The sequence below is a fragment of the Oreochromis niloticus genome, linkage group LG12 (assembly GCF_001858045.2).
Source record: "Oreochromis niloticus isolate F11D_XX linkage group LG12, O_niloticus_UMD_NMBU, whole genome shotgun sequence".
Classification (NCBI taxonomy): domain Eukaryota; kingdom Metazoa; phylum Chordata; class Actinopteri; order Cichliformes; family Cichlidae; genus Oreochromis; species Oreochromis niloticus.
In genome coordinates, this window is record NC_031977.2 from 34,433,790 (window position 1) to 34,456,860 (window position 23,071).

Below are 23,071 nucleotides of genomic sequence, written 5' to 3' on the forward strand. Positions count from 1 at the left end.
AATGACTAAATCCCTTTTTGCTCTTCGTCAGTTTCCTCTCATCTCTTTATCTTTTTTATATTTGTATAGAGGATCATCGGCAGTAAATTGAAGATGTGAGGTCAGGGTTAGGACAAAAACATCCTTATTTTAAACAAACATTACTTGAAATCAACCAGCCATCTGCACTATGTGGAAAGTAATGACACGCACCCTAGAAATTCTTTCAAACTTTTTCCTGCACTTAGTTATCTTTTGTATACGAGTTTACTGAAAACATTTTGAATGAGACAAACCTCAGAGCAGACAGATAAGCAAGGACAGACACATATTCTGTCCTCCCTGAAAGGAAAATTGAACGTTTTTAACTGATAAAGTATTTTTGTCATTGCCCTCAATGAAAAGAATATCAAAGGAATTCAGCTTTTATCAGTGGCTTGGGTCCTTGAAATACATGAGCAGCTCCTCATTTTTCTCTGTGAAGTCACTGAGCGTCAGCACTGCTGTTTGTTCATCGTGTGTATCTATTATAGGTTTGTTAGTTTAGATACATTTAGCCTCATTTCCACTGCAAAGCAAAGTCAAGCAAAAGAAACTACCCTAATCTCCAAGACCCTTCAGAAACCTGACGGCTCCAGTTAGTTTGTAGCAGTCTGGTTCAGTTTGTTTGCCAACAAGCTTTAAGTCGAAACTTTCATCCATTATGTCCTAAAACCTGTGAGAGAGGGAGTGTAGGCGAACACTGCACCCACTGCCTGAATACTGTCTTCAAAATTACAGAAAAGGGAGTTGGTTATACACTACAAGTACCCTTCTAGTTGAAAAGTAAAAGTTTTTAGTAAAAGTGACATGTACATTATTATTGTTAATATTAGTATCATTATTATTTGTTCAGGATATCCTGCTGGTTTTTCTGCTGTTAGTTGCTGTTAGTGTTAATGAAGCTGTCTTTGATGTAGATGTAAAATTGCTGGACTCTGATAGTTTATTCAGTAAGTGTCATATAATATAGAGAACAGATAAGACATATAATAATCTAGCTGTTTATGAGAGGGAAACTGTGAGGGGCGGGGGGGGGGTCTAATCTGGTGACATTAAGTATTTGCGAGAATATCAGGAACAATCATCTATGCTTATGCAAGTCTTCGTGTGTTACAGCCTCAAATTCAGTTCAGGAGATGAGGCTTGAGATGAGAAACAACAGGATGGGATTTTATTGGGTTTTCTTTGCTTCCCTTAAACTGATAACTACTGACAAAAATAACTTTTGGTGAATCTACCCTACTTCACTTTAAAAATCCCTATGTACTCTTCAAAGAGCCTGTTCTTTCCATTTCAACATTGAACATGCAAGATATCACTGGATTCCACAGTTGCTGATGGCATGCGAGGGTAGAGCGGGTGACGGCATACAGCACACTCGCGTAATCCTGAGGCCAAAGCACAGCTATCAGTGGTATGTAAGCATCCACATGCATGTAAGCTTCAGCTGCTGCCAAATGCTCTGCACGGTGATATAACAGATCGAGGACATTCCAGCACCAAGTCTGAAATACTGATGACGTTTCTTCATTGCAGAACTGCAATTTTCTTAATATAACAGAAACCGTATGGATTTATCAGAGAAGAAGTTTTTGTTGTTCATTTTGTACTTTAGCCAGATGCCATGCTACGGAAACAAATTAGCCCAAAATATCACATCTGCCACATCTGCATAAAAACATGTTTTTGCCTACAGTGCCCGTCTTTCAGTGTATTTCAGAGTTGGATTTCTTTTCCAACCAAGAAGCTCATAAGTGGTTATCACACAGCTTATTTTAATATCTTGCTCTGTATCAGCATCTCGGTTGCTCATGCACATTTTAAAATACCTTTGATGAATATTTTGGTTGATCAACTCTGTTAGATCATAAAACTCAGATGGGTCTCATAAAGATTCATAAGTTCATCTTTAATGGGTTTTCATTCTCAGACTTTGCTTCCACTCTTTTAACTCTCAGCCAAAACATGAAGCTTCTTTCAGCTGTCGTAGTGAGAAGAAATATGCTTGCTCCTTCCTCGTGCTTAACCACAGGGCTGTCTGACAGAGAGATGGCTTTCATGTCATGGAAGATACACGAAAGCCACATAAACCCATTCACTTAGTTCACGCTATTTACACAAACAGAGTTCAGCTGGAGGTTGTCTGAATATTGATGAGGTTGAATGGCAAAAGCACACAGATCACAAACAGTGTGTCTCAGTGCTGACAAGACAGTGTTGAGTATGTAAGCATCAACAATTATAAAGTCCTGTGTGCATGACTAATTTTTTTTAGCCAGTTAGCTTTCATCATCCATTTTTACTCATGCACCACAGCTCTGAACCTTTTCAGACATTACCCAACAAACCTGCATGTAAGTATGCACATATATAACACAGTAGAATCCTATATTAAAAGGTTTTTAACCGGCCAGCAGCTGTGAAACGGTCAAGTACGCCTATATAACAATGAAGCAGTTAATTTTCCAGTCAGTTCACAGCCAGTGAGAGGTCATCCCGTCTCCTGCCTGCTGAAAGCGTCAGGAAAATCTCTGTCATGACAACCATCGTCTACCAGCTTCTTTACACACGACATTAAGCAAGACGTTCAGTTTAAGAGGGAAGGAAAAAGCAACATTACACATGGAGATAAATGCTGCAAAAAAAATTAGTGCCAGTCATGGAGCAGGTTAATGAGAATTCACATGCAAAAAGCAGAAACACCTAACCTGTGCATCTTATTGTAGCCTATTTTCAGTTTTAAATGTGACATTTTTATTTTTGCTTTCTAGGATAATAGTTTTGTATGGAAGGGTTTGGCTTTGTGCACTTTTATATGCTATGATCCAGTTTAATGTTAGTGCTAGTCACAAATTTCTTTCTATTTGAAGGCTGTCAAGTGAACAAAGGGGACAAATGTCAGACCTAGGGGTGGCCCTATATGTCAATCTTCAAGATAACAGTGATATTTAAAAATGAAACATCAAATGAATCCATAACCTTTTAATAAAACGTAACAGCTCTTTGTTTATAGGTTTGGTAATGTAATGGACTCACTCTCCTTACTCATATTTTAAATGTAATTCACTGGAGAAAAAGAAACAAAACACACAGCTGACTGATTTTCACTGTATAATTTCACAAAATGAATTATTTTTTTCACAATTTAATGGATGCACTAAAAAACAAACAAACCACAACCTAAAAATCTAAAATCATGTTTATTTGTGTGAACAGACTGGCCTGGGATTGGCTCAAATTACTGGCCTCAGTTATTCTTTCAGCTACCCCTGTCATCAGCACCCTCACACAGACCAGACTCACACTAGCATAGCAAACGTCTTGCAAACCTCTGTGGCTTTTATTGTGAAATGAAATGTATTTGTTACGGAGACTAGTGCTGACACTTGGTTAAAAAAAATATGATGGAAAAATTTATTTATTTTTTGGTTCATTTTCAGGTACAGCTGTTTCTCACCAGTAACACCAGTGAAACTAATAATAACATAAAAATCCAGAGGGTTGTAGCTTTAAATTATGTGCCCAATTTTTTGGAAAAACCACCGTATTTCACCTTCCATATTTAACCTTTTTCACATTTTTCTTTATGTCTGGTTTACAGATTGTGTGTGACACCATTACAAATATAGATATGACTCTGCCACACAGCGATCTCATTATAACTCGCAGGTTTGGAGATTTGGTTTGCAAATTAGACACCGCACCACATGCATACAATCCAAGCATCCCCCACCCCGCTGTAAAAAGCCCCTGTCAATCAAAGCAACGTGAAAAAGGAACAGTGACATAATGGATGAGCACAAACAATAAAAGTGCTAATTACTGAGTCATTAATTATCTGGCAGCTTTACAATATGGCCCTTTGGATCAGAGAACTGAAAACAGTCGCTCTTATTACGCCTCTGCAAACAACTGAGCACTTGACCTTTTGAAATCAATGAAAGCAGCCTCGTTGGCATTTTGCAAAGCTGCCAAAAAAGGAAAAAATAAGTAGCTGCCCACACCTGTGGGAGCTCTGAGCAAGATGATTATTTATTGATAAACCAAAAACCATTAAAGCATGCGCGCACATGTGACACCTGTATATACAGGGAGTGCAGAATTATTAGGCAAGTTGTATTTTTGAGGAATAATTTTATTATTGAACAACAACCATGTTCTCAATGAACCCAAAAAACTCATTAATATCAAAGCTGAATGTTTTTGGAAGTAGTTTTTAGTTTGTTTTTAGTTTTAGCTATTTTAGGGGGATATCTGTGTGTGCAGGTGACTATTACTGTGCAGAATTATTAGGCAACTTAACCAAAAACAAATATATACCCATTTCAATTATTTATTTTTACCAGTGAAACCAATATAACATCTCCACATTCACAAATATACATTTCTGACATTCAAAAACAAAAACAAATCAGCGACCAATATAGCCACCTTTCTTTGCAAGGACACTCAAAAGCCTGCCATCCATGGATTCTGTCAGTGTTTTGATCTGTTCACCATCAACATTGCGTGCAGCAGCAACCACAGCCTCCCAGACACTGTTCAGAGAGGTGTACTGTTTTCCCTCCTTGTAAATCTCACATTTGATGATGGACCACAGGTTCTCAATGGGGTTCAGATCAGGTGAACAAGGAGGCCATGTCATTAGTTTTTCTTCTTTTATACCCTTTCTTGCCAGCCACGCTGTGGAGTACTTGGACGCGTGTGATGGAGCATTGTCCTGCATGAAAATCATGTTTTTCTTGAAGGATGCAGACTTCTTCCTGTACCACTGCTTGAAGAAGGTGTCTTCCAGAAACTGGCAGTAGGACTGGGAGTTGAGCTTGACTCCATCCTCAACCCGAAAAGGCCCCACAAGCTCACCTTTGATGATACCAGCCCAAACCAGTACTCCACCTCCACCTTGCTGGCGTCTGAGTCGGACTGGAGCTCTCTGCCCTTTACCAATCCAGCCACGGGCCCATCCATCTGGCCCATCAAGACTCACTCTCATTTCATCAGTCCATAAAACCTTAGAAAAATCAGGCTTGAGATATTTCTTGGCCCAGTCTTGACGTTTCAGCTTGTGTGTCTTGTTCAGTGGTGGTCGTCTTTCAGCCTTTCTTACCTTGGCCATGTCTCTGAGTATTGCACACCTTGTGCTTTTGGGCACTCCAGTGATGTTGCAGCTCTGAAATATGGCCAAACTGGTGGCAAGTGGGATCTTGGCAGCTGCACGCTTGACTTTTCTCAGTTCATGGGCAGTTATTTTGCGCCTTGGTTTTTCCACACGCTTCTTGCGACCCTGTTGACTATTTTGAATGAAACGCTTGATTGTTCGATGATCACGCTTCAGAAGCTTTGCAATTTTAAGACTGCTGCATCCCTCTGCAAGATATCTCACTATTTTTGACTTTTCTGAGCCTGTCAAGTCCTTCTTTTGACCCATTTTGCCAAAGGAAAGGAAGTTGCCTAATAATTATGCACACCTGATATAGGGTGTTGATGTCATTAGACCACACCCCTTCTCAGTACAGAGATGCACATCACCTAATATGCTTAATTGGTAGTAGGCTTTCGAGCCTATACAGCTTGGAGTAAGACAACATGCATGAAGAGGATGATGTGGACAAAATACTCATTTGCCTAATAATTCTGCACTCCCTGTACAACATATGGGACGGCATATAAGGGCTCTTGATTGTTACAGTTACAGAGATGAACCTTTCATTTGAAAATGTAAGGATTAGTTAGATTGTATTTTTCACTTGTTTATTTTATATTATTTAGTATTCATGGTATTAGTATTCAGAAGTTCTTTCTATATTCAGAACACATCTACAAAATGTGACACATTTCAGATGTTTTTCTGCCATTATATGCGCTATAATATCTGTTCATACAAAGATTTTCTATGGTTATATTTAAGTATTCAAAGCTAATTGTGAAGGCAGCATTATATTGTTGGTTAAGTACGTAATAGTTGCTTCATAGTAACCACTGATTTGAAGCAGAACGAGGATGAGATGGCTTTAATAAATCAACTAAAATCACAATCTTTTCCCAAACTTAAACTCTTGTTGCCTAAACCTAAACCACATGACTAAAGGTGTAAACCATGAAACTGAGCCCTCCATCCACCCCATCACCTCAGTGTCACTTTTGTGTGTTACATAAGTTTTAATTTCTTATGGTTGCACAAAAACAATCCACTAACAAACAAAAAACAAAAAAAGTTCACAAAAATTAATTAGGAAAACACTGTTAGTGTCCAAAGAGATAAGCAGTCATTTTAACTTGGCCAGAAGTGTGGATGTGTTTTTACCTCAGTAACCCTGACCCTCCTGTTAAGTTAGGTAAGGGGTAAAGGAAATGAATGTAGGAATGCATGTCTGGATTGACGTATGGATGGATGGACAATTAGTGAAAAACTGATAACTGAGATAAAAACACATTTACCTGCACCTTTGAATTTCTTCCACATACAAACTTGTTTGTGGCCTTTGTTATAAAGAACAGGGAGCTGGTCGCAGGCCTAATTAATTAGTCTGGACTTTGCAGTAACTGTCATTGCCTTCTGAACTCTAACCGCTCCAGTTGTGCCAGCCAGAGAATGCAAATCTACAAATCCTTATCCTGTTGTACAATTTAACAAATGACTTAACAAATGTCACTTAGCAGAATAAAAAGCCTTTGCTTGCCACAGGCCATGATTTATCATGAATAAAACATGGATCGACCCCTTCGACGCCTTAATATTAAGTGAGAATATCCCCTCCTTTGAGGGGCTTACATTATAATTTTTTTCTCGTTACAGTACAATGGCAAACAAAGGCAGTTGCTTATTAGCCCGTTTGAGCTGAAATCTGCCTTGTTTAATAGCCAATATATGCATAATTCTGCCCGGAGCGTCTTCACTGCATAAATTTCAAATATCTAGATTTCTTTGTGAGGCTTTGTGTTCGGGTGTGATAAGAAAAGCTGTTTTTCTCATGATCGCCCCCAAGCTTCAGACGTGATTTGACAGAAAAATAAAGACATTGTGGCTGCAAGACGACAGAAACTACAGTAAAGCTCATAAGTGTTACTCTAGGTATGCAAAGGGATACATATCTATGCCCTAAACCATCCTCTCATATAATATGACAATACAGCTATAGATGCTGACATCTAAAATCTATACCTGTATAAATTATTTTATATAGTTTTTATTTTTTTGCACCCTGTGATGTCATTTGGTAGCCTTGGTAGCCGGGGATCGGTCCACCAGGGCCTCTGCTCCTGGCCGCCGCCCAGCACACAATGTACCCGGCCCCTATGGCCCCTCCTGTGGGTGGTGGGCCTGCAGGGGGATAGGCCCATGTCCCTGTTTCAGGCTGTGCCCGGCCGGCCACCAGACGCTCGCCCTCGGGCACCCTCCCCGGGCCTGGCTCCAGGGCGGGGCCCCGGTAACCCCATCCCAGGCAGTGTGAACTGTTCCCTTGATATTTTACTCATAGGGGGCTTCTGAATTGCTCTTTGTCTGGTCCCTCACCCAGGACCAATTTGCCATGGGAGACCCTACCAGGGTGCAAAACCCAGAGACAACATAGGGGATACACAAACCCCTCCACCACATTAAGGTAGCGATTTCGGGAGGGAGGAGTCCCCACCGGGCGGAGGCCCCGGGGTAGACCCAGGACACGCTGCAGAACGTCTTGGTGCTCCCCCCGACAAGCTGGAGGAGGTGGCCGGGGAGAGGGAGGTCTGCGCTTCTCTGCTTAGGCTGCTGCCCCTGCGACCCGGCCCAGATAAACAGAAGAAGATGGATGGACGTAATGTCATTTCATTTTTCTATAAATATAACGCACCAAATGATTTAGTCAGAATAGCTAAATGAATAGCTTCATCAGCTATTCCTCATGTTTTACTGAGTAAATCTAGTTACATTAAGATGAGATTTGTTGCTAAAAAAAAAATTTTCTTTCTCATTATTATTATTATTATTATTATTATTATTATTATTATTATGTGGGTCAGGATCTTATCACAGAACACTACAGCAAATATACCAGATAACGAATCAGGCTAATTTAAGACTATATTTTCAAGCACTTTTTCCATTTTGCATTTCTCAAATGTGAAGCAAAAAAGGGTTAATCATTTTCTCACTCAAGTGACAAAACCAGGAGATGATGCTTGGAGCCTCCTCCCCATAATGTCAGCTAATATGAGAGCTTATGGATCACTGCCTAAACTCATTAGCCTCACTGTTTCTACCACCACTGTGCTCATAAAGGTGTCTGATGCAGGCTTCAGTTTCAGTCATTATCAGAGCGCACAAGTCTGGTGTTATAGAAAACTGTGCAGCTTTGTAAGCCCAGGGTTCGACTTTGTTCTACATTTTTTGTCTGGCTTTTTAGGAGCAGTTGGAAATAGTGCAAACAAACTTCTGCTTTTGGTTTGTCACAGGCTCTCAGCAGCCATGTTGACCCTGGTATTAAAATGAAAACCCCTGCATGCTTCTATTCGCTGATGATTTTCCCTTTTTGGAAAAACATGACATGCAAATGTCCTTGTTTTCATTCCATCTCCTTTGTAGGCCTCTAGGAAACTGTTTTCATTTTGTGAGGATAAGGAGGAACATTTGCACAAATAAAAATATCCATAAAGACAAAATATATTAAAAACAGACAACATTTTGTTTGACAGTGGATCTGTTCCAGTTTGACTTTGTTGTTAATGCTAGAAATTTGGCTGAATTTAACATGGAAAAACTTTAATTAATGCAGTTTTAACTACATCACCTTGCAAAATATTTACATGCAGAAATGAGTACAAAAATGTGTTTTTTAAAAAACTGTCCAGCATAAATAACAGCCAGTAGTAAGCAGATGAAAGTATGCCTGACTGTGTGACTCCGAAATCCTGTTGTACAATTTGTCTGAGCTGAAAACAAGTTATATAAGCTTCTATTGAGCCAACATTTGTAAATGAACTTCTTGTGTTCAGTCATATTCATGCAGCCAACCTACACCACCTCTAAAGTCAAGCTTTAATAAGATAACCCTCCTTATTGGGGTTAATCAGCTTAAACTGTTCTCTGCAGCTCTGTGCAGCCTCCCTCCCCTGACAGGTTGGAAAGTCACTAAGCCAATTTCATTTCCTCTTGGATTACTGGATTTGGAGAGAAGGGAGTGGAGGCAAAAGGGAGAAAATCTGCATACTTACCAAAGTAGTAATGTGGACCCTCTGTCACACGGGAGGCTAACAGGGGGAAAGGCGATTTACTGTTTGTCGAGTGTGCGAGGTGCATTTTTCAGCCTTTAAGGCACACAGAGAGCAACTATTCCCTAATGTGAAAGAAATCTAGTCAGTCGGAGTTGTTTGTAAGTATCCCACTGAAAGCAGCAGTTTACCACCTTTTGGACTTGTGACCCCTTGAGATGAAAGCCTACAGGATACGACCCAACGGCTGAGAGCAATTGAAAGTGTTAGAAAGTTTGATTCCAAGGATTTTAATAGGATTATATAAACTGTATTTGTTGTAAGGACAAAAACAAGCTTCAAATAATATTGCTGTTCTTTTTTTTAACCATTTAATTATTTAATCGTCTTTTCATCTCCTTAGATTTATAACCAGTTGTTCCAAAGTTTGAATTTAGAAACTAATGTATCTAGCAGCACTCAAAGAGTGAATGATGTCAGTTTTAACAGAGTCACAAACAATCTCAGTCCACTTCTTCATTCAAAAGCTACCAGACCTTTAATGATATCTCAGTTAGCCATCTCCTTGTTTGGTCAGAGATAATACTCCAAAGGTCGTGGGTCAGATTTGGTCTTTGTCTTCATGCTGGAAGGTTAAGTGGAAGGAAAAGGCTTTAAGGACTCAGAGTCAAAACATCCAACTTCAGCTTTTCATCAAAGCAATCGAGTCCACGAGTCACCGCACAAATATCCGCAGAGGAAGATCGCTTCAGCAGTACACGTCAGTCAGTACGAGTCTAGTTCCTGAAATGCAAAATATTCAGCTATGTTTATTTGTATTTGTAAAGGAATGTCTCCACACATTTTTTTTTGGTTTTAGGATGTATGTCAAAATAAATGCTGGTAAAATAAAAAGGTTAAAGGAGACATATGCACCCATTTCTTTTTTTAACAGCTTTTTCATCAGCTTTGAAAACACAGTTATTCGTCATTGGCCTGGATTGTTTTACTAAGAAAGTCAGTAACTCTATACACGCCACATCAGGCCATTGATATTAGATTTCAAACATAATATAAATAGCTTTACTCTGAATCTCACATCTGTGGGTTCAAACAGTCCTGTTTCTTTCATCTAAAACTGCCAAAATCTGACATAACAAGCAATATGTCAATCCTAGTCATTTTCTTCCATCTACACTACAACAGCATAACTCACTTCTTGCTTGGAGTCATCAGGACGCAGCAGCTAAGGTACTAACAAAAACCATTCTTTCAGTGGCTTCCGGTAACTAATTTTAAGATTCAGAGCCGTGCATGAACAGACTCCTGCTTGTACAGCAGAACTCATAAGACCTTGTTCCAGCAATCAGTGCTTCTTATCATCAAATCAAGCCCTGTTGTCATATTTGAAATCCAGAGCCGACCACATTTATGAGGCTGCGCTGCTTAGACTTCAGACAAACAACCATTCCCGCTCACATACACAGCGAAAGCCAATTAACAATCACAAACTAACCTAACATGCAGCTTTTTGGATAGTATGAGGAAAACTCAAAACCAGGCAGGTAACTGTTATTAATCAATTATTAACTTGAATTGCAGCTCAAGTAAATGCACTGTTAAAAAGAGAAGTTTTTAAGATTTCAGTAGATGCACAATGTCTCCAGAGTCAGGGAGGTAACGTGTCACATCATCATCATCGTCACAATACAGCAGACACAACCTTCATCGTCGCCCCTTACACGACAAATGAATGTTCCATGAAGCGCTGTTGCTATTTTCATCCTTCTCTTTAAGGGGAGAGTGGTCACCACTTGAAGTGTTAATCTGGGCGATAACATCCAGAACATACACTTCCTTCCCTTAGTTCAAAGTATGTAGAGGTTATCGCTGCTTTTCATGTATGTGTTTGAGTAGGTGTTCATTCACATGCAATGAATGCAATATTCCCTAGACCCTCATCCTCACCTTAGCCATTACAACTAAGTTACAAGCCCCAAGTGTTAGCCAATGTTAGCCTTCTATTTAACCGTTTGAGGGTCCTTTGGAGAAACGTGAAAAAGTTAGAACAGAACAAATTACTCACTTTCCTAAAAAAACTACTCACTCGGATTTCTACATCTCAGACTGGATCTCACAAAGATATCTGTAAGAGTGCACGCACGCACATATAAAAGAAGTACGAGCCTGGCTTCAGGCCAATGTCCAGGCCGTGACTAATAATCACAAGACCAGCAGGCCATGAGACTTGTTTGCAAGGAGCTAACCGTTCAGCACAAACACATCCAAACACGTTCCCCCTCTGAGCCAGTTAATTTCATCCCTGTGGCTCAGTGTTTATCTGTGTGTGGATATCTGCGAGAAGAGACGTGATGCCTGCTATGACAAGGTTACGTAACATCTGCAGGCATGTGTGTGTGACACTGCCCAGCCTAATGCCAGCAGAAGGTTAGCAGACAACTTGGTTGTGCAACACGTCTGTGATCTTCGCTTGATTCATGGCACCCTGTCAGAAAACTGAAGCAAGACGTAAAGTCAAAGCTTTCATAAAGCCCGAGCAAGAATTCAATGAAGGAAAATGCTTTTTAAGATAACATTCGGATGTGTGCACACAGGCATTACATCGAAGACAAGAGCAGGAAGTGGGAGAAAAAGAACAACATTATTACAGCATGATTTCAACAGAGAGGGGAGTTATCCGCATGGGCAAAGCAACTGTGTTTGTTCAGCATTTCTTAGCATATTTTACACAAAGTTATTTGTGTTGTTTAAGCTGTATGAAGAGATTGAAGAGATTTGGGGCTGCATACAGCTTTGTCTTGCACCTGGAGAGTAGTGAGACTATTTCTTTCTTTATTTTTTGGTGATTTAGCTGCCTACTCATCATGGTGTTTTTAAATTAATGACAGGGCGGGGGTTGGGGGGGGGGGGGGGTAGTTTTAGAACTACTGGAGGGTTCAAATAAATAAATAAATAAATAAATAAATAGTTCGTGCAGCCCTCATTTTAAAAGGGGGAAGCACTTGTACTTAAAATCTTTATGAACATCTGCCATCAGCATAATTAATTCACCAAAGGGCACTTCGGTGCCATGTGGAGGCCGGTCTCTAATACAGCCTGGGTCAGCAGTTTAATTCCCACTGGGACCACCCGTGTTAAATGTCACTGCTCGTGGTACTGTCTGGTGTTTTTAGAATAATCCACCCTCCAACTGGTACTAATCACATATGGGCTCTAACCGGATTACATGTTCCATTTGACTGCAATTTAAGTGACGTGTCAAAAAAATTTATTCTCACAAGTATTTTTAGACAAATCTGTTTCTGTGTGCTGCTGAACCGGAGAGATCTTAGTTTGGCCTGTTTGGATCACAGTTAACCACACTGTGAACCACAGCAGATGTAGAATAGGTGTTCACGTGTTTTTAAAAACACAATCTACAAATAAATATTTCCACGCAGCACTAAATACTAGATGGCTGGAAATGTAAGAGCAGCAGTCTATGCAATATATGCAACTTTGAAACAATGAAGTTGTTTATTCTAATCCACCTTAACAACAGGGAAATTAGACTTTTCTGTCTAAGATGGATTATGAATAACACAAAAGTTATTTCACTTATTATTTCACTTTTTTTTTTTGCTTTTCTTGTGTTGAAATAAAGTAAAATAACATTTTGAAACTGAGCGTTTAGAGCTTTCTGAAGCCTGCTGAGCTTCTGGGCTCGCAGGGATTACTTGTACATCCACTGACCTCATTATTTGAAACTTTGGAGATGTTTATTATGATCATCCACGAGTTCCAGCAGTTACTCAGAAAATACAGGAGCTACAGTTTCCTGGTCAAAAACAAGCTGTGTTTGTAAACCACCAAATCTCCTCCTCCTTCCTACCATGGATGTTGTTACTCTTCCTGAAAGCATCCCTGTATTGTATGCAGTTTCAGGAACCCTTAAATGAGTTCTTTGAGATGACAGCAACAAACAACCGTTTGTCTCAACATGAATTAGACCCCCAGGTACTGAGCTTTAATAAACTCAAAGAGGATTCCTTGTTGTTGTTATTCCTGCTGCTAGCTTCTTCTTACACGGACACAAACGGTTAAAGAGAAAAGATACAGCACTCTGGTTTTGGCTCAGATACACTTTCCCAGCAGTGGGTTGCTGATGTTGGAGGAAGATCAGAACTCTGAAGGAACACACTTTGGCTTCTGATTTATTTGAGGAAAATGTTTATGTAACTGGTGCCCTTATATAACCCGTCTGTATTTTAGCATACACACATCACTCATGTGGCATGTTCTTATCATAGTTTTCTCAGTAAGGTTTAGAGCCACAGTCAGAGGCTCCAGTGTGCCCCACTGGATGGCTTTGCAAAATGCCAAAAGAGAAGAGAAGACAGTAGCAATATTTAAAATGCACTCATATTCCATTAGGAAGTCAAATGCTGCCACTGTAACTTTGCAATGTATATGCAATGTTGTCAGACTGATAAAATGTGGAAAACCTGAGACATTTCACTAAAATTACACTTGTCATCTGGCTGTTCATCATTTATTTTATACATTGATGTTTCAGTTGAATGTACTGAAAATGTACCCGTACTCATCACTAAAGCAAAGATATTTTTAAAAGTACATTATGCAGCAAAGCTTGCGATCGCATTGGGCTGGTCCAGTGGTCCGTGAGCTAAAACTGTTTGGCCTCCATGGTTTGGAGCTGTGTAATGGATCATGTGCGTTTGCGACAAGCAAAAGTCCATAAAGATTATGCCACTGTCAAATAATCCCTGTAGGTGATCCGAGATGAGTTCAGAGTCTGCTGGGAAGTGTTTGTTGCTGACTGTTGACAAAAGAAAAAAAATGCTCACATAAGGATCAGTTAAATGGCTAAATTTCACATTAGTGAAACAATGACTGTTTACATTATGTGGAAACCGATTGTGGCGTAGCTCCACCAGAACGGAGCACCCCCAGAAGCAACATTACTTGCAATATGAAGCATTAGCATTCCTAATGTGGCAATAAATAACATAAGAAAAGCATTAAATGAAATTAAATTCTAATGTCATCATTTACATTGTGTGCATGATCTTCCTGGATGACTTACTAATGCGTTTAACGTGATTAATCTCGACATGTCAGCTTTTGTTTCGTTTCTTTAATCAAGGCCTCAAAGTCAAGCTCTGCTGGTCTCAGTGCTTCCCACAAGAGCTGACGGCTCAGCTGATACCTTTCTATGCATCAAATAGGTAACTCTAATATATTGTGCACTATTTAAGCTGCTTCAGCCTGTATACAGCAGCCCTGCATCTTGCAGGTCAGCTCCGCCTTACATGCTCTGTGTGACTTTATCAATGCCTGACTTGAGTTTTCCTGCTGCTCTTCCTGCCTTGTGATTTCCACATGCATGTGGAATGGCAGGGATATCCCAGAAGGGAGTCAGACTGCCAAATATAAATTACTGCAGATGGAAATAATCTTTTTAATATAGCAATCCTGACTAAAATGTATCATCACTCCTGGCCTTTTTCCACCCCTTGGTATGTTATAATTATTGTGGGGGATGACGAATCAGTAGTTTTCAGTGCCTTGTCTGTCAGTGTCTCATCTCTCGATGAGCATCAGGTGAACACTTTACCACACCACATGCGAGGCAGGTGTCTCCTTTTTGTCAGCTACAATAGCAAAACAAAGGACTCATTTAAAAGAAAATATTAAAAAAAAAATATTCATCCATCCATTTCCTATAGATTATCCAGTACCAGCTCACAGGGGAAGCAGTCTAAGCTGAGATACTCTCTCCACTGCCACCAGTTCCAGTTCTTCCAGGGGATACCCCGAGCCAGTCAAGAGACATAATCTCTTCAACGTGTCCTGGGTCTACCCCGGGGGTCTGATGTTGGTCGGACATGCCCGAACCATCTAAACCAGCTGATTTCAATTCAGAGGATCAGCTCTACTCTGATCCCCCCCTGAGTAACTGAGCACCTCACTCTGTCACTAAGGTTGAGCCTGGATGTAGTTTGCTCATTTCAGCCACTTGTATCTGCAGTCTTATTCTTTTGGACACTACACAGAGCCCATAGCCAGAGGTAAAGGCATAAATTCAACCAGTAAATCAACCTTGTTTCCAATCTTTCTCTACGAGCTCAGATCTTGTCTTTGGATTTTCAACTATAAGTAAAAAACAAGATATTAGGGTTGTGTGACAGTGTGATCACTCCTCCATATTACACGACAGACCCAAAGCACCAGTGAGAAGTCTCTCAGAGAAATTATTCACTCACTACTACTCCGCTCACCACTAAAATCCACCTTCATTAAAATTCACAGTACTTCTTTTTGAGTGAGCATCCTGCTTTCGTTGTCATGGGATACCCATTCCTATTAACGGTCAAAGGCTCCCAATCCATTATAAGCCATTTGATGCCGTTTTATTCATCTCGTTATTCACTTTTAATTAAAAATAAAGAGCTACACGACTGACTGCAGTAAATTATCTGTCATTAAATTACAGCAGTCATCATGTTGATGGCAGTAACATCAAAGACTTATTTGTGCTAGGCTCCATGTTAGTGGGCAATTTGCTTTGATTTTACATGCACCTTGAGACAAAACATCAAGATGCTGAAAGCCAGAGAAAATTTTGACAGAAAGGCGGAGAAATGAACTCAGCTGAGCTTTATTTACCAAGTACATTCCATTTAAATATGTGGGTAAAGTAAGTCTTTTCTTCCTTTACCACACAAAATGACCATCTTTGCACTGGTTGGCATCCTCAGTTCACCTATAGAGGCCCGTGATCAGAGTCAGTCACAGCTGCGAGTTGGATTTATTCAGTATACAATAATGAGTACAATGTGCATGAAGGGTAAAATAAAATCAATTAGGATTTAGGCACAATTCTGGCTTTATTATTAGATTAATCCCACAAAGCTGTGGTGGTATCATAGCGTCTGTCTTCTCTGGCTGACTGTCCCACTGAGAGTGCCATTGTTCAGCATGCAAAAGATTTGCATAATCCCCAGCCAGCCCCCGCCCCACCTGTGCCTTCCCACAAGTGAGGTCACTCTGAAATCCAAAGATTTCAGTGGGACAGAAACGGAAACCTTTCCTACACCAGAACTTAAAGGAAAGAGGGGAAATGAAACCTGAGTGGATTATCCTGCTACAAATTCAGCCTGGAATTGTCAAATGCAGTTCTCAGCAGTTTAGCTTGTGAACCTTAAAAAGTCACATTAGTGACCCTCAAAACACTTCACATCTCTCTTCATGTGTTCGTGTCCATTAGGCACATCCAGCTCTTTCAGGGGAAACTCCAAGAGACATTATCTGAGGTTCAAACTGAGACTGAGAAATTCCTTGATGCCAGGATTAAATTATTTTGTCACGGTGCTGGCTCTGTGACCCAGTGTTTTGTGTTTTGAATTATTTATACTCTGGATTTCATTGTTATTTATAGTTTCTAGTCTCTTGGTTTCGGCCTCTGTTCCTTGTGTGACGTCTAATCAAGTTATGTTTTCATGTCGGTGCTTCTCATTGTTTTAGTGTCAAGTCTGCGCCTGTCTCCCGTTTCCTGTTCTACTTTGACGGTCTCGTGTGCTGTGTTAGTTTGTCCCGCGGTCTCATTGTGTGCGATTTCTCCCAGCTGTGTCTCATTCCCTCATTATCCCTCTGTTTGTTGCTGGATTGTCTGTGTTTCTCTGACTGTGTTTCCCATGTCCAGGTCTCCATGTCCCAGGTTTTTGGTTTCTTTATACTTGTTTCTAGTTTCCTCCCAGTTTAAGTTTTGTCACCTTCTGCTTTTGTTTGCATTCTGTCCCTGCGGCACATTTCAAAACCTGTGACAGATTTTGATGTTTTGTCCTCTCTTTGCTACATATCAGGTTGAATGCTGCATGCACATCTGTGCATCCACTTATCCTATCAATGGGGTATGCTAAAATTACCTAATTATAGCATATGAAAGGTTATCTAAAGTATTAAATGAGTTTGTCCCAACAGTATGTATTTTGATAACGAGTAAGCAGCTGTTGCCGTGGCGTCAACAGACCTTAGAGGGGAGGTAAATTTATGCTGTGAGTATTGTGAGGACTTGGACTGGGAGTAAAACAAAAACAAATATGGCAGCTTGTAACTTTTAATTTTACTGCAGCAAACTTCATTCACTCATGCACCCTGGAGCAAAAAGAAATAAACAGTTCATCCTAAAAGAATATAAAATGTACAACAATCGCAACACAGACTCTGGAATCAACACGGTAGCATCTAACAGGTTTGGAGGACTTTATTGACCACAGTTAATATAGATTACAAATGTGACACAATGCAACAAAGCTCAGTGTCATCACTGATCTACAGAGCACCAAAAAAAAAAAAAAAAAGAGGTTAGTCTCTTAATCCAGAGAGAATGGTAAAAGACGGAAACACAGCTCGAACTTTCCTTAAACACCTTCAAAAGCATCAGCTGAGCCATGTTGTTCATGACTGTATACTTTTGTCATCCCCAAAAGCTCCTTTAACCACAGCAGTTATGTTACAGGGACATTAACATATTTGTTCAACCTGGGAAATAAAAAAGAAAAAAACTTGAACCAGGATCTGAATGAAGACTGAAGAGTTCTTTGTTCCTCAGAGCAGCTGAAAGACTTGGCCACATTCCCCCAAACCAAGTGCCACCAAACATCAATAATCCAGTCTGGCATTGGACCAGCTCTGACTCTTCACAGTATCAAAGGGTTTAAACAGTTTCTCATGATCAGGCGCTCCAATACCTGTGAATCAACACTAGACCGCCCACCCACCTGCTGCAGCCCATTACTTAAAGGCTGAGAAAGGCCTCCAGACAGAGCGGGGGGATCCTGCTTGATGGTCACAGTGCACATGGGCGCTTTGTACACAGGGCAGAAAGGGAAGCTTTTATTGTTTTCTGATAGATGGGTAATGGATGAATCCATAAATCTGTCGGCTTCATTTGGTGCCGCTGAGCTAAGTAATTAAATAACTCATGTGCCAGTTGGCACAGGACACCACAGACTCCCCGCCTCTGATAGATATAGCCAGGCAAACAACCGCGCGCCGTAATCATTTCTTTTGTTGCAGCTTAATTGGTTTTCTGAGGTATTTGCCATTGCAATTTGCATTACACGACAAGAGTGAGATCAAGGAAGTCTTTGTATTTCCAAAAAACACGGTATCATCAACAAAGAGACAAGATTCTTGCCATCTGCCAGACACGGGACTGCCTGAATGGTTTTATTTTTTTAAATGTAATAATACGAACAAAAAAAAAAAATCATATTCCACCATATTTAGAGGCTAAGGCAACTCTGAAACAATGTTTTAAAAAGGGCACACACAAGCACACGTCTGCACACACACTCAGACATCTGCTGCTGCTTTTTGGGAATTTTTTAAATCAGGAATTTTCAGTTTAAAGAAAAACCACACACACATCCTCCTTTGCAGGTATCATCATTTAGCTGCTTGAAGATGATATAAAGGTGACTTACCAGTCTGTTGTCCAGCACTGCTCTCTCCTTAGATAATGTCCCAAAAAAGGCTGGCTGGAAAGAAGAAAGAGATTTGAATGTTTATTTTTTTCACTTTCATGGGAACTTTTTGACTGAACTTTGTGTTTACATCTCTGCTACTCCTGGTCTTGTAGCTTATTAATGACATATTATCATTATTATTATTAACCAGTAAGTCTTTGACCCACAATGGGAACACTTTATAGTGACTGGTCATATTATCAGCCTTCCAAATAACGGTCTCTGCAGTCTCAAACACATCTGCCCGACACAACTGAGGGAACAAGGTAAAACAAATAAATCGTTGGCACAAAGCAGCGTGAGCTCAAACCTGCTGAGCTGCAGGTATCGTAGCCAGAGCAAACCAAGGGCACGGGGGAAAATAATGATGCTAATAAAAAATCCAAATTTATTATAGTGGGACAGGTGCCTTTGCTGAGAGTAATGGTAGTCATCTGCGTTTAATGTGGATCTGAATGTGGGCGGCACGTACGGGCTAATTAAACCCGCAGCTTTAAATACAGAAAGAGCCAACAGAGCAGAATAAAGTGCTTTCCTTTGCAAGTCAGATGATGACCCGACGCTGAACAAGGAGAGCCACAACTCAGGGTGTTCCTTCGAGCAGATATAATCTCCACACACACACACACACACACACACACACACACACAAAAACAAAAACATGTGGATTACAAGGAACAGGCGAGCTCTCCTAGCCAAGGATATAATTAACCGTGTTTGTCCTGGCATTCACACGCAACGAGATGAGACAATAGACAAATATTTCCTTTCTGTTTACATTGAGGAATTATGGAGCGCAAACACAAGTGATTTTACAGTCTGTTGATTGAGCTCTCTTGTAATTTGCCTCCAAAAAGGTTAATTTTACAAATAAAGAAAACCCCGTGCTAGAAAAAAAACACATTATGCCACCATTTTATTTTTAATAGGGATTCCTGTACACCTTAAACACACTGAACTAGAATGCCACAGAGCCCTGGGTAGAAACCAACACTCAAAGTTTCAAACCTTCCTTTTCGTTTTTCAATCAAAGTGAAAAATAACTAAAAATGGCCCTGCAGTGCCCTATCAGGGTGGGCATTCACTCAACTTTATTCTCCTCAAGTTGAACACTGGCAGGATTTCTGGGTAAAAGCCTGCAGCTGCATGCTGTTGCATAACACAGCCCTATTAGCCAACCTGTTTCCCTGTGACACAGAAACAGGAAATCAATGGGAAAGGCCACTTTGATGTTTGATTGCATGTGCTGTTGCAAGAAACCTTAAGCACTAAATGCTAGTTTCAACCATATCGTGTAGAGTTAAAAAATAGGAAATGATCTCATTGCAGGAAATGACTTGTTTGATGCTATAATAATGTACAGAGAAAATCCTCTTAACCCATATTAGCGAAAAAGGGATTTAACTGATAAAATCCTGGAGGTTGGGAGCCGTTTGCATTATCAGGCCAGAGGATCAAGAGATGCGTTTCACTAATTCTGAAGATAACCTCCTTTTACCATATGAGGCAGCGTACAGAAGAGTTTGTTGGCATGAGCATTTCCCAAACTCAGACGACAGTTCAGTGATGGTGGCGTCCTGCTTTGGCTGAGGACATTTGTCTCAACGTGACGATTGTAATCTGAGATCTTTCTGACATTTTGTTGTGCCAACGTAACACTGTAGCTGTTCCCCAATATCACTTATCCTTATTAGTTATGAAGACAGGCTAAGGGTGGGTTCTATGAATCATTTATGGGTTGGTGCAGAGACTAATTGAAATGAAAGAACAGATTGTGGAAACAGTCATTAGCTCAGTGTGCTTTTTAGGAATTATGTAGGGGAAAGCAGTGAACGTGTCACAGCGGGGTGCGCCGGTGTGATGATGAGGTGGACCCAGGAGCAGACACGGTGGGAGACCAGGTTTCAAAACAAGGCGAGCCTTTATTTGGCTGATACATGAATAAATCAAACAAAAAACGATAACCAAGACTAGACTATGAACTAAACTATTATTTTAACTATGACTGTGACCTTGACTATGATTAACATGGGGGTTACATAGGCAGACGACCTGACAACGAACAGTAAGAGACAAAATACACACATGAGGTGATCAGGGCCAAACATGGGGAAACAGCTGACACAAACAAATCATGACACCACAGGGGAAGTGGAAGACTTTCAAAATAAACAGGAAACATGACGGGACGCAGACGTGACCCGAACTTGACGACATGAAGACACGCAGACATAAAACATGACAGATAAGACACACTCGACAACAAGGGGAACTTTAACTAAATGAAAATGAGCGAAGAACTATAACTAGGCAACCTCGGAGCTAAAGACGACTAAATGAACCAAAACATAAACAACGAATATCAAAATACAATGAAACAAAAACACACATAAACATTAAGACCAACTTCAACTGTGGATAAAAATCCAAAGCAGCTTCTGGTGGGCGGGGGGGGGGGTATCATTCAGCAAACCTTTTTCCAGCAATTCAACATCATCCAGCATTGTTTAGCTGCTTAAATGCAGAATCACATACTAGTAGATTACTTTGTGACAGGGTGAGGGTGGATATCTCTTCATCTTGTGAGTTGTAGTTGTGATTTGATCATATGTCACTGCTTCACTCTCACTCAGATGGTCGTAATAAACGTTTTAGCAGGACGCCCTGAATTCCTGCTAACTTAGCTCATCTTTACTTGGACGCTTCACAGCTGAAAGCTTTGACCACATCTGGTGTTGCCGATGGGTGTGGTCAGATGTGTGTTTCGGTGCATCTGTAATGATGTCCAGAAAAGCGTTGGAGTGAGATGTTAATCTACAGGATTACAGCAAAGGCAAGTTTTCAGAACAAGTATTAATAAAAGGCCAGTTTAACCTGTTAGTTAGCAGAGGAAGCAATGCTAATATGCAAGCAATCGTTTTCATATTAACCTGTACAAACAAATCTAAAACACCTACAAATTGGATAAAACATCAGAATGTGATGAATTCTGAATTGACTGCACAGTAAAATGAGAGATTGTGGTCACATGAGGCGGGGGTATCTAGAAGGACATCAACTGTAAGTTTAATGTAACAGAAGCCTGTGTGAAAATCTGAGTATCATTCAGGATTGTTTTAATGCTTCTGCTGAGGAATGATGGAAGATAGCAAGCAAAATGGGAGAAAGAAAGCACGAAAGGAAGAAAGAAGCAACAAAGAAGAACAAAAATCAAACCCTGTTCTGCCACCTCACTCATTAGATAATTGCTTATGAGACTAAAACCTCAAAGTGGTGCTTCTACCTTTGACCTGTGACTTCTTCTACAAAGCAGGTGAAGATGAGACCAAAGGAAAAAGGAAAGCTGAGCTTTTATCTTGATTACAGGGTTGCCTGAACTAGAAGTGACCTGCTAAATGTGGACTTGTATGTTTACGATCAAACAGAGACCTGGAGCTTTTGACCCAGCTGACCTCTACTGCCCATCCTAAATGATTAGTCCCACAAAGTATTCTGCTGCTGCTCTCCTGTCAAATGTTGTTGAACTAATTAATGAAAGATAGACAGAAATTTTTTAAAATAATACATTAATCTGTCAGACTTTTCTAACTTAAAAATAATCATGTGTATACGTAAAGCTAATTATAGACAAGAGACCTCCACAGAAACTGCGGTTCTTCTAATACCAACTTCAGTCAGTCCCCATTTAACTAAGATGCTAAAATTTCCATCTTCAGCTATGAAATATACATGTTTACAGCCTGGTACAAAGTGTTAGCTGACCATCCTCTAATCTAAGAATAGTCACTTCTGGCTAAAGAAAAAGACACTTGCTAATGTTGTGGGATACCAATGGGTCAATGTCTTTTACCATCTTGGCAAACTATTTTTATTATTTTGTTTATTTTATTGATTTATTTTTTTGCATTGTTTTCTATGCCATTGTTGTTTTTCGGTTTTATGTTAGGTCTATCACTCTGACAAGTAAACAAATAAAATCCAATACTTTTTACATTTGATTTATTATCATATTCAACTGGTTGTTGTAAAAAATAGATCAGACTACAGTTAGTGACAACAGGTCTGGTGATATTAGTCAAATGTTAACAGCTGATCCAAAAAGTACATGTCCATATAAAGAAGCTGCTGTGCTCTGACAGGTGTTGTATAAGAACATTTGGAAGCCAAGCAGATGTAGTTCAGTGTTTGGACAGGAGGACGTTTCACTGCAAAGAAACTTCACCTTATGTAACACCAACAATCACAAAAAGGATCAGGCAGCTTCTGCCAGCGCAGATTAGCTCAAGTGAACACGCTGCAAAAAAAAAATCTGCAAAAAACCCCCTCTGTAT

General features: G+C 40.1%; 1 protein-coding gene across 1 annotated transcript in view; it reads right to left on the reverse strand.

Moving 5' to 3' along the window:
* rasgef1ba (RasGEF domain family, member 1Ba) overlaps positions 1–23,071 on the reverse strand; it is a 112,121-nt gene that overhangs the window by 65,419 nt on the left and 23,631 nt on the right. Inside the window, exon 3 of the mRNA XM_005451512.4 lies at positions 18,699–18,752. Coding sequence (XP_005451569.1) covers positions 18,699–18,752 — 54 coding nt within the window. The remainder of the gene's footprint in view (positions 1–18,698; positions 18,753–23,071) is intronic.